General features: G+C 37.9%; 1 protein-coding gene across 7 annotated transcripts in view; it reads left to right on the forward strand.

The window, feature by feature from the left end:
• tbc1d7 (TBC1 domain family, member 7) overlaps positions 1-12,294 on the forward strand; it is a 42,941-nt gene that overhangs the window by 21,816 nt on the left and 8,831 nt on the right. For all 7 annotated transcript variants that reach the window (XM_069913376.1, XM_069913372.1, XM_069913373.1 and 4 more), the window contains 6 exons: positions 70-188; positions 644-724; positions 1,544-1,731; positions 4,034-4,171; positions 8,879-9,024; positions 11,399-11,528. In XM_069913376.1, the coding sequence (XP_069769477.1) occupies positions 77-188; positions 644-724; positions 1,544-1,731; positions 4,034-4,171; positions 8,879-9,024; positions 11,399-11,528 (795 nt within the window). In that variant the 5' untranslated portion in view covers positions 70-76. The remainder of the gene's footprint in view (positions 1-69; positions 189-643; positions 725-1,543; positions 1,732-4,033; positions 4,172-8,878; positions 9,025-11,398; positions 11,529-12,294) is intronic.

The raw sequence follows: 12,294 nt of genomic DNA on the forward strand, positions 1-12,294 counted from the left end.
ATTGTTACTGACTGCTTTGATAATGATGGAAACTTTCTTAAGCACTAATTACTACGGTCTCTTTTTAAGTGAGAAAATGGCTGAGGACCCTCAGAGAAACTTCCGTTCTCACTATTATGAAAAGGTTGGATTTCGGGGTGTTGAAGAGAAGAAATCACTTGAGATCCTGTTGAAAGATGATCCATTAGGTACAGTGTATTAAGAGAGCTTTTGAACCAATCTATATAACACTACCAACTCAAGATATTTGTAGTTGCCAAAAGGTACTACAAAATCTAATTGAAAGAGATTTACTTTCTAAAGCATGGGACTGATTGATGTTTGTGTAAAATTTAGGTTTTGGACCTGAAAAACATTGTATGTACTCATTTGATTTTGTGCCCATAGCCCTTGAGAAATTTTAGAAAGATAAATACTGTCAGGAGGAGAGTTTTCATCTATTAACTGAAGGAACCATTGAGAACTGTTTTTCAAAAACTGGAATTTACTGAAACAGTTTTTGTGATTCCAATATGATGTGTATTTACTCAAAGGAAGTATTTCATGTTTATGTGTGGGAAGGTTAGGGCTTCTCATGATCGTACATCGATTCCATTAAAAAATAAAAGTCAGAATATAAGTTTTGAAATTTTATTTGTTGTAGATGTTGAGAAGCTCTGCACTTTTGCTCAACGCTATCCTCTCCCAACCATGTATCGGACTCTTGTATGGAAAGTGTTACTTGGTATGTCTGAGGAGTTTTATTATAATACATAATTATATTGTATCTTTCATAATTACTCAGGTCTTCGATAGTGTTATCCTCACTACAATTAAGTGCTGTTGTATACTAAAAATAATCTCCTGCTTGATGTATAGTTTCATGAGAGAATATTTGAAATCGTATTTATGTGACCTCACCACCTAACTACAAATTTAAGGTATTTCATAATTTTTACATAGTGTGATATGGATAGTTGAGGAAATCCAGACAACATCTCGTGAATTTCCACTGTTCTGTCTCCAGAGTGTGATGCATAACAACCTTGTTATGAGATTTTTCTGCATCAGGAAAGGGACTTCTTTCTCTCAGGAAGCTGGCTGCACTCAGAACTTTGTCTTTATTAATAGTGTCATGGTGTCTCTTTCACCTGCCTGTGACCCCAGAAAGCAATCTTGATTCAATCTGAAACATAGCACCCCTAACAGTACAGCACTTCCAAACCACTGCAGTAAAATATCACCCGGGATTATGTGCTGAAGTTTCTGGAATGTGGCTTGAATCCATAGCCTTGTAATTTGAGACAGATGTCCTATTACTAAGGCAGTATTAACAGTATTGCATGTAAAGAGTACAAACATTTTTCAGTTTTATAAGGAGAAAGTTAATAAAGTGCTTGAATTACTGATGAGATATTTTTGTTGTAAATATGTAATAGAAGAAATCTGCATAAGACAAAGCTTTGTTTCAATGTGACAGAATATTGAAATCTGAGCAGTACATATTGGACAGAACATTTTTATGTCAAGCATTGAAATTAACATATACCTTGTATCTTCAAAGGTATTCTTCCTCCTCACTCTGAATCTCATGCTGCTGTAATATTGTTTCGGAATGAACAGTACCAGGACTTGTTGCAAGCATTGCAGGTTATCCGTTTTGTTCAAGATTCCACACCACAAGTTTGGGTTTACCTTCGGATGTATCAATTAGAGTCTGGAACACTGCCACGCCATCCATCTCAATCATTGGTTAGTTCTATTTAAACTGTTGATATAACATTTATTATTTTGGAGATGATGGAAATACAAGTCAGAAAAGATAGTTTTTTTAAAAATTATTATTTGCTATGGCTCATTCACTATTGTGTGGAATTTAACATCCACCTGCTGGTTATAGTATACATGTTTCACAGGAGCCAAAGTTAAGTACTTATGTTGGAATGATTTGTATGCTGCTTTAGAATAGTACCCTACTATCCAAATATTATCCTTAGTTGGTACATTTTCCATTCCTAAATGGATTTCTGGGGAAGTGGATGCTTTGAATGCTCTGGATGGTTAATGATGCTCTGCAATTTGGCTTGCAGGAGGAGGCAATTAAAAAGCTGTGATTTTGTTGAAAGTGAAGATACTTTTTTGTTTTATTCAAATACAGTGGTTTTCAACCTTTTTCCACTCACATACTTCTTAAATAATCTCTATGCCATTGGTTCTCTGTGATTAGAAAGGGATTGGTAATGTGAGTGGGAAGGGAAGGTTAAGAATCACTGCTCTAGACCCAATTGTCACCGAAATATTTTGCTTGAGAAGAATTGTCATTGGCCCATTTCTTTTGGAGTTATGAAACCTTGCACATAATGAGTCAATTAGGTACGATTAAAACAGCAGTTTTCAACCTTTTCATTTCCACCCACATACCACCTTAAGCAATCCCTTACTAATCACAGAACACCTATGGCATAGGGGATACTTAAAGTGGTATGTGAGTGGAAAGAAAAAGGTTGAGAACCACTGTTTTAATGCATTTTGTTTAATTTCGATCAGTTTTTATTGAGAAACCTGCCTGTTTTTTGCTACTACCAGGCTCTAAATGTTGGTGATATATCTTTATCTCCTATGGATGCCTCGAGACCGGCTGACTTCCTCCAGCATTTACAGTGTGTTTTTACTACAATTACATTGTCTTCAGACTTCTTCATTTCACTCTTAAATGTTGGTATTCACACAGATCTAAGTGTTCTTTTACATAAAATACAGAAGGTTAGCACAGAACTTATCAATACAGCATTGCCAGTAAGGAAATCTTGCAATTTGGAAGAAGTTTGGTGAGACTGTACCTGGTGCACAATGTGTACTTTTTAACCTTTGTCTCTAAAGCTTGTGTAATGATGGTGCAAAATGCGTGGATTGGTGATTTGGAACAGAAGGTTAGCTTCAGATATCTGTTGGAATTAGAAGTACAGTATCTTCTTGACACGCACAAGATTCCAACGGTTTGGCAAGTTGGGTATTGACAGCAAGGAAAAATCTGCTGTGGTTCGAGCAGCATCAGTGGGAGAAAAAGAATGGTTGACATTTCAGATTGGAATCCTTCATCAAGATTTCTTATTTTAGCTAAACATGGTGTCAGAAGAGGGGGACGAGAACAATGGAGTAGGGAGCTCAGGGAAAAGAGGAGAGGAGGAGGAGAGGACAACATTGTCGGGGATGGGATGCAATTTTTTTTATAGCTGTACCTGTGTCTCCAGTTTGTTCCCTTTGGCTCAAAAGTAGGACAAGAGGATGAACAATTCAGTGAAGCTCAGTTTTATATTTTTGCAGAGGAATTGTGAACCTTTGCAATCCTGTCTCCCATTTTCTGAGAATGTTCAGGCATTGAATATTTGTACTGCTGAAGTTGTTAGGTTTTGGAATCTGAAGAGAATCAAGCAGTTGGGGATCAGAGGGAATGTGAATGGAATGCATGCTCTAATCATTTGAATAAGAACATGTATCCTGTTTAGATTTAGTGTCTGAGATTCATAATTGATATTTTGATTCATAAATACTTAACACACATTAACTTACAAGCACACACATTATTTCAATTTTGTATTTCACTCAGCTGTCAGTACTGTTTAATAGTATTTTACTGGAAAGTAGTTATGTTATACATTTATTTAATAAATCAGTTTTTTGGGCTAGCATAGAAAAAGTGGCATTAAGTCTGTGGAATGCCTGTAAAATATGAGTAAAGTTCTTAAGTAAAAGAAACTAGCCATCCCTTCTTGGTCTGAACTATGTTATTCTTGTGATTCAGTTCTTGTGAAAAGTGATCTGCTGTAAAAATAAGTTGTTCAAAGGTAGGACATAGGATAACATTGTCAGCTTTGTGAATATCCCAGAAGGAAATAAGTGAAATAATGCTGTTATTTTATTAACCTGACTTCTTCAGTAATGAGTATCTTTTTTTAAATTTTTTTTACTCCATTAAATGTTTCAACACTGATAAATTAAAGGTTTTTTTTAAATCATATTTTTATCCTGTCAGCAAACTTGTTCTTTATCTCAGGGACCCGAGGACAAAATGTTAATTGCAATCGCAGAAGCAATGGAAGAGATGATGGAGAATGATGTTGATGCCTACTGGCTGGTGAAATGTTTTGTGAAACAATTTAATAATAAATATGGCGATTCACTGCCTCATTTGGTAAGTAACATGGTAACCAATGTAAGTGTTCATTACATAGCTGGCACAAAATGACTTTAATGTACTAGGTTGATTGGAGAAATGAGTAGCATGGAGTTAGATTGACAGGGTCTGAGACCCAGAGTAAAGCTGAGGCAAATGCGAAGTTGAGGGATAAAACTGTACTCAATGAAAGCAAGTGTAATGGATGGGTTAGGCAAGACTATGACAAAGAGGGAAGAAAGTCTATTGTTTCAACTGCATTTATTTTCATACAAAGGCAGATGAATTCAAGGTGTGGATTGAGACAAGGATATCCCCTAACCTTAAGATACAGGAGATTGATTTCAAGATGTAAGACAGAAATAAAGAGGCTCTGCTTTTCCCAGATAGTCATGATTCTGTGGAATTCTCTGCTCAAAGAAGCAAAAGAGGCTGTCTGATTAAGACTCAGATAGGTTTTGAATAATATGAGAATTAAATGTTAGGGGCAGCAGGCAGATAAGTGGAGCTGAGTCCATGGCCAGATAATGAGTTGAATGACCTCCTGTTCATGATTCTTGTGTGTTCTTGTATAAACTAACCAATGATTCAGAGTGGCAATTGATAAAAACTACATTGCATTCTGAGCTTATTCCTACTCTGTCACAACTAAGAGCAGGAGGAAAATTTGGGTAATGATGTTTATTAATAAATCCTGTCTTCTTGTTATTTGAATAAATGTCAGACTATGACTGAGACACCATGATCTATAAACAGCTACTTTGGGCAGTTTGATAACACTTTAATCAAGGCAAAGCTGCATTGTTGAGTTGCCAGATTTCAGATGAGATGTTTAACCAAGGTTCTGTCCATTGTGACAGAGTATTTAGAGGTGGCTTGCAAGGAATTGTTAGAGCAGTTTGCACACACACATTTTAAAACACAGGACTTTTGAAGGGTGCTTTTTGCAGAAAGAGCAACCAAGTTACAGGATACAGCTGGCCTGGTAGAGCATGTGATCTTTGCAGGCAGACTCAGAACAATTTTGCTCTCAGAGAGGGAGGGAGTGAAACAGAGAGGAGAGACACAGAAATCAGTTCCAGAAGGACAAAGCTGGCAAACTTTTGGAAGGCTGCCTGGTCAAGGGAGAAGACTGGCTGTCTGAGGTGACCCAAAAGAAAGAAGATCACTTGGAGAACCCTGAAGGGGGCAAGTTTCATCAGCAAGACTGATTGGAAAGGAATCAGGTGCGGATGTCCTGGAACAAAAATAATCTCTCTCTGAAAATCAGCAAGCACCCTCCTGAGTGGTAACCATTTGCCTGTTAAGCATCAAAGACTGGTGAACTTTGTTAATGCTAACTTCTGTGCACAGTACAAGAATTGCCTGCAACCAGTGAGATTGGACTGTGATCCAAAGAACTTTCCTAATCTTAAATATACATTACACACACCTGCGCTTAGTATTAGAGGGGGGATCAAGTAGTTAGGTAGGTTAAGTAATAAGTTAAAGTTCAATTCTGTTTTCTTGTTCAATTATAATTAAAAACTACTTTTGTTTAAGTAACCCTGTGTTGAGGTGCATATCTATTACTGTTGGTTTTTGGGGTCCTCTGGACTCTGTAACACTATCTTCTCAGGTGTAAGTAATAGTTGTAACTTTTTGAAACATTACTTGTACAATTGGTCAAAGGAGCATAAGGGGTCAACTTCCTTCCCATTTAAAGTTACAAGTGCAATTTTTTTTAAAGTGAATTACACTGCTTGGAATGTAGTGGAGTAGAACATTGAACACAGATCAGTACAGCCCAGGAACTGGCCCTTTGACCCATTTGTATGCCCCAAACATGGTCAAAATCAAATTAAAACTGCTGTCTGCTCATGATAGATATCTTCCATTCTCTTTATGTACATGTGTTCATTTAGAAGCCTCCTAAACGATACTGTGTATCTGCTTCCTCCACTACACTTGACAGCCCTTTCTAAGCACCCACAACTCTCTCTGAGGGAAAAAAAGTTGACCTAAACATCTCCCTTAAACTTTATCCTCTCATCTTAAATATAGGTTCCCAAGAATGTGTTTTTACCCTGGAGAAAAGATCCTGACTACCCTATTAATGCCTTTGATAATTGTATAAACTTGTGTCAAGTCTCCCGTAAACCTCTGATGTTGCAGAGAGAACAATCCTGTTTACACAATCTCTCAGCATAACTTGTACACTTGGTAAACCTCTTCTGTACCCTATCCAAAGCCTCCACATCTTTCCTGTAATAGGGTGACCAGAATTGCATACAGTATTCCAAGTGCAGCGTAACCAATGTTTTACGTAGCTGCAATATGACTTCCTCAATTTTGTACTCAATGTCCCACCCAATGAAGAAAAGCATATCATTTGCCTTCTTTACTTTCCATGTGCAGAGGAATCTGGACAACTAGGTCCCTTTGCAGACAGTACATTGACACTTTGAAGAGTGACAAAAAGTCAATGTAACAAGATTTGACACATACTCCGAGTTAGGTTTGTGCAATCCAGCTAACACCAGGATTTAGCTTCATGAATACCAACCAGAATGATTCAAGACTCTGGTTCCTGTTCTGAAGAACAAATCATGTTGAGCCTGTGATTCAGGAGATTGTGATGGAGATCTGCACAAATGTGATCACCTTTAAGTTGATAGTTCTGTGGGGACTCAGCTGACTCAGAAATATGCAGGGGTTAGAGATTGTTTAGTTTCAGGAGAAATAAAATTTGCTGCTGTTTCAGTTCCAAATGAACATATGATCTAATGATAATGAATTTTTTGTCATGTATATTGTACAACATACATCTGCACCAAAATTCTTACTTGCTGCAGCCGAACAGGTAAATGTAAAGAAAAATAATCAGTTAATTGAATTAAGAGACTAAATACAGAAGACATTATAAATACTTACAGTGCAAAGAAAACTGACTTGCAATAATGCCAATAGTTCTTTTGTGGTGATTAACATACCAAGGAGAGGTTTAAGAGTCTCATAGCTGTTGGAAAGATACTGTTCTTGAACCTAGAAGTGCTGGTTTTTGGGTTTCAGTATCTTCTGCTTTATCTGATGTTTTTGGTCACAGTTATGCAGTTAGAGAGGAGTCATTAGTAAACAAAATGGTAGATTGGAAGAATGGATCTGGCACCACATGATCTTGTGTCTTTTTCATCTTTTGGCAAGAAATCTTGATGGAGACACTTTGAGAGCAGGATTCAAGGAAACTGAACAAAAGAGAGTTGATTTCTCAGGGTGAAATATGTTCTTGCATTCATTGGAACAAGCTGCGAAACTCACTCAACTGGATTCAATTGATTATTTCTGATCTTGCTTTGACAAACCTTCCAGGGAATGTGAAAAAGTGCTCTTGATGAGTTTTGCTGCCTTTCAAATTTTAAATGATTTCTGGTCATCCCACTTCAAAGATTTTAACTTAAAATTCAGCTTCACAGCCAGGAACATATTCATGATCTCCAAGAAACAGCTGTCACTGGTACTGAAACAAGTCTTCAATCAAACAACTGATGGAAAGAAATCATTTTGAAATTTGCTTTGTAACCATTCCTTTGGTTAAAAAATTACTGAAATAAATAGTAAACCAATAAAATTAAAAAATAAATACATTATTAGCTAATAAATATTCACAGTAATTCTGGTGCAAAAAAAGTGATGTAATAGTGCAGGCAGACCTTTTATGCTGTTGGATCAAGTGTCTGATAGCTGATGAAAAGAAACCTTTCTTGAATTGAAAGGTACTGGTCTTCAGGCTTCTGTGCCTTCTGCCCAAAGGCAGCAGTGAGAAGAGGTTGTGACCAGGGTGATTGGGGGCCCTTTATGATGTTGGTGACCTTCTTGAGGCAATGTCTCACATTAATATCTGCAATGGATGGGAAGTTGGAGCCTGTGACGGACCTGGCTATGCATGCAATCTTCTGAAGCCTTTTATGTTCCTGGGCATTTGAATACCTATATCAGGCTGTAGTGCAACCAGACAGAATAATTTCCACAGTGCAGCTGTAAAAGTTTGATAGTGTATCCAAAGAAGTGCCAAATTTCTTCAGAAATTTATATACTTCAGGAGTATATAAACGAGGAGTTATACTGCTTCCTAACTCTCGATTAGGAAGCCTCTCCTTTTGAATGAAGAAGAACAGAAATGAAGGATCGAGATGAATAAATGTAATTTTTAAATTCATTGACTTCCTTTAAGGTTTGTAATTGATAATAGAAATGTATTTTTATAATTAATTTTAAATTAGTTCTTTTCAAATATTTTCAATGTCAGGACATTCAGGTGCATTGCCAGTGTTTGTATAGACATCTGCTAAGTTTGAGGTGCCTGGATATTTGTACAGGAATTGAACAGACACTTGAGGGAAAATCATTTGTGGACCTCCAGAGAAATAGAGTGAGGGAATGGGACTGATACTGCTTTACTAGCACCAGCGACAGGCTGCAGGGCTTGTTCCTATGTAGTAACATTGTTGTGATTCTGTTTGGTTGTGGTATGTAAGCAGGGATTTTTTTTCTGTTTCTGATGAAGAGTTATTGTCTTGAAATATTAAGTTTTCTGCTGGATATTAACATTTTCTACTTTTATTTTGGGTATCCAGTAAAGAAATGTTTAATTTTGTAGTGGATTGGGCAATAGGCCTTTGTTCTTTAATTTTACTGAAAGAAAATTAATGACTGATAATTTGCATTTGTGTTTTATCAATTGTGTAGCCAAAGAGCCTTGAACACTATCTGAATCTGGAAGACAGCAAACTCCTTGCCCATCTCAATTCATGCTCAGCTTTAAGTAAACTTCCCTATGATGTGTGGTTCAAACACTGTTTTGCAGGCTATTTACCTGAATCTAGCCTTCAGAGGTAGGTATTTAAATAAAATAAAATGGTCATAATAACTATATACTGTTGTTGAGTACCATTATGAGTTCATAAGATAGTCTTTAACAAGTTTACAATGAAATCCATTGAATTCCCATTGATATGGTGTTCTTAAAATACAGATCTGCTTTCATAAATAGAATTGATTTATATTTGTCAACTCAGACAGTGAAGAATAGGCAAATGCGATTGCTTTTTGTGTGCATCGAGTCCACGCTGCTGAAGATCCAGCTGCGCTGGGTGGGTCACGTCTCCAGAATGGAGGACCATCGCCTTCCCAAGATCGTGTTATATGGCGAGCTCTCCACTGGCCACCGTGACAGAGGTGCACCAAAGAAGAGGTACAAGGACTGCCTAAAGAAATCTCTTGGTGCCTGCCACATTGACCACCGCCAGTGGGCTGATATCGCCTCAAACCGTACATCTTGGCGCCTCACAGTTCGGCGGGCAGCAACCTCCTTTGAAGAAGACCGCAGAGCCCACCTCACTGACAAAAGACAAAGGAGGAAAAACCCAACCCCAACCAACCAATTTTCCCCTGCAACCATGTCTGCCTGTCTCGCATCGGACTTGTCAGCCACAATCGAGCCTGCAGCTGACGTGGACTTTTACCCCCTCCATAAATCTTCGTCCACGAAGCCAAGCCAAAGAGATCCTAGAGGCAGCAAAGAGATGAATGTGAAATTAATCTGTTTTTTGGCAATACTTATAGAAAGATCATGATAAGCTTCCTTAATTCTGCATTTAAGTTTCATTTAGATGACATGTTAAGTTCCAGGAGAGAGATTGAAGTCAGCCTTTAGCTGTGACATTTCCTGCTTCAGGTCATCATTGAAACATACACAGCTTGTTCTTCATCTTGCTGGAAAAACTTGACGGAAGGACTGCATGACAAGCGAGGCTGTACACACCTGCCGTTGATCATATTGGCCGAACAAGGAAGAGGGAGAGGAATAGCCAGTGTTAGACAATGAAAAGGGATGTGTTGCCACGTAGACGGAAAAGAGTTACTCTCCACATTTAAAAACAATCTTTAACAATGCTGTAGCTGTTGCTCCATGGGCAGTGGTCCTTGAAATGTTTTGGTTAGCTGCCTTCTGAATTACTGCAATTCTTGAGATAGGTGGTGCAGAGGAAAGTATTTTATGATTTTGAATCTGAATAATTCAGCAGAAGCATTCCATGTCTAAATCAAGATCATGTATGTCTCTGGCTTGGAGGGTGTTTCCATGATATTTGTCTTCTACTGTACAATTAGAAGGAAGCTTGTTGAGTTGCTGCCATGTGCTCTGTACTCTACATTGGAGAATGGTGGGTTGGATAATTGAGATCCACTGATTGTTAGGAGTATTCGTTTTTGTGGATGTCAGGTAAAATTTGTTGTGACTCTTATGTACACAAGCAGCATCTTCTGTTGTCCTTCTTGCCTCAACAAATTCAGGGGTTCAGTTATCATCACCAGATAGAACTGCTACAACACCTGGTCCAGAACAAAACTGCAAATGTGATGGGAGGTAGGTGATGGGAGGAAGCTGGTGATATTGTTGATAGGATAGGGCATTTGAAGGTTACTTTACCTCTGACCATGCCTCCAAGCTCTGCATTAGGATCCTTAGGGGTGACCTCAAGTTGGAAAAAAGTATACGTCTCCACCTTCTGCATTAAAGTCCCTTGAAGAGCATTGAGAGATCATGTTCTCTTACTTGTGTATGAACTTTAGGGCAAATTACAGTCACCTCCATGGCAACTTTCACCACCTGCTGTAACCTCAGCACAACTCGCATTTTAAAAGTTGCAACCTGCCTTTAGTACAGGTTGGCTTGAAATGCTGCTCACCATTCATGAGAATTAGTTTCCTGATTGGACATTATAGTATTCAAGTATAGATTGAAATTAATTCTCTTGCTTGTGTGTAGTCATTCATTTTCACTGTGTCAACCAAAAGATAGGAGGAGCAAAGGAAGAAAGTCTGCAGATGCTGGGATCAAGTGTGATGCACAAATGTGTGGGAGAAACTCAGCAGCTCATACAGCATCCAGTTACCCTTCACTTCTGATGGATGCTGTGACTGGCTAAGTTTCTCCAGCACATTTGTGAATTCCAAAGCAAGTTAGCTACAGGTATTTATTGAAACCCAGAACTAGAGCAGTTTCCTACATCAGTCATCAGAAAGTGAGGGTATATGTACTGACAAATTTACCTCTGAACCAAATCACCAAAACTGAATCAATAGCATCAGCTGCCATTTGTGAGTCAATCTCTATGACATTACTTTGCATAATGATTACATTTTAGAGACATGTACAGTATCACCTTTCATTGGCATTCACTCATCTTGATGACTTTTGGTTTTCAGGGTTTGGGATAAAGTCATAAGTGGATCGTGCAAAATTCTTGTTTTTGTAGCCTTGGAGATCTTGTTAACTTTTAAGATGAAATTAATGCCAATGAATAAGGCAGAAAGTATTACACAGTTCCTCCTTAATGTAAGTATCACTAAATACTTATCAGCAAGTATCTTGGCTGCTTTTTCCAACTAAATTGCCTCACCAGTAATGAAAGATCTGCAAAGAGATGTAATTATTGTTTAATGATCTTTATGGATAGTCTCGTGATAGACACGCTCTTTGAATGGCATAATTTCTCATTTGATTTCCAGTTGAGAATCTCAGTTGATTTTGTTTTTGATTCCTGAGTTAATTCATCCATAACATTTATTTCTTTTGGAAGCATGTATCACTGTATTTTTGTATGACTTGGATGTTTTTGGACCATTGAGTATCATCCAGCTCATAGGACACCCCATTCTCCACAATTTTCCCTGTCGCTACACCTGCAACTTATTCTCCCACATTCCCATTTACTGCTCCTCCCCCACTCCATTTAACTGGACATTAGGGGCAAGTTGCCAACCAACATTCAGAGTAATGAGCTGCCAAGCAAGGCACATTGAATTTTGCTTCTACTTTCCCTTTACATGAGAGGGGATCAATACACCTTGGGCTGACATTATCTAATATACAGCATTTGAATTTTTTTTTTAAACCCTGTGTTCAATTTTACCAATTACTGCTGGAAACAAGATAATGCAACCAAACAGTATATCCATTGATTATCATATACAATGCAGCCAAGTACTCAGATAATAAAATCCCGTACATTTTTCTTCAGACAGCTGCTGTTGACTTACTAGTGCTCCTGTGCTTGGATTAATCATTCTATCTTACACCATTCTAATGCTGTGCTACGTGT

Source organism: Narcine bancroftii, chromosome 1, assembly GCF_036971445.1.
Source record: "Narcine bancroftii isolate sNarBan1 chromosome 1, sNarBan1.hap1, whole genome shotgun sequence".
NCBI classification, from domain to species: domain Eukaryota; kingdom Metazoa; phylum Chordata; class Chondrichthyes; order Torpediniformes; family Narcinidae; genus Narcine; species Narcine bancroftii.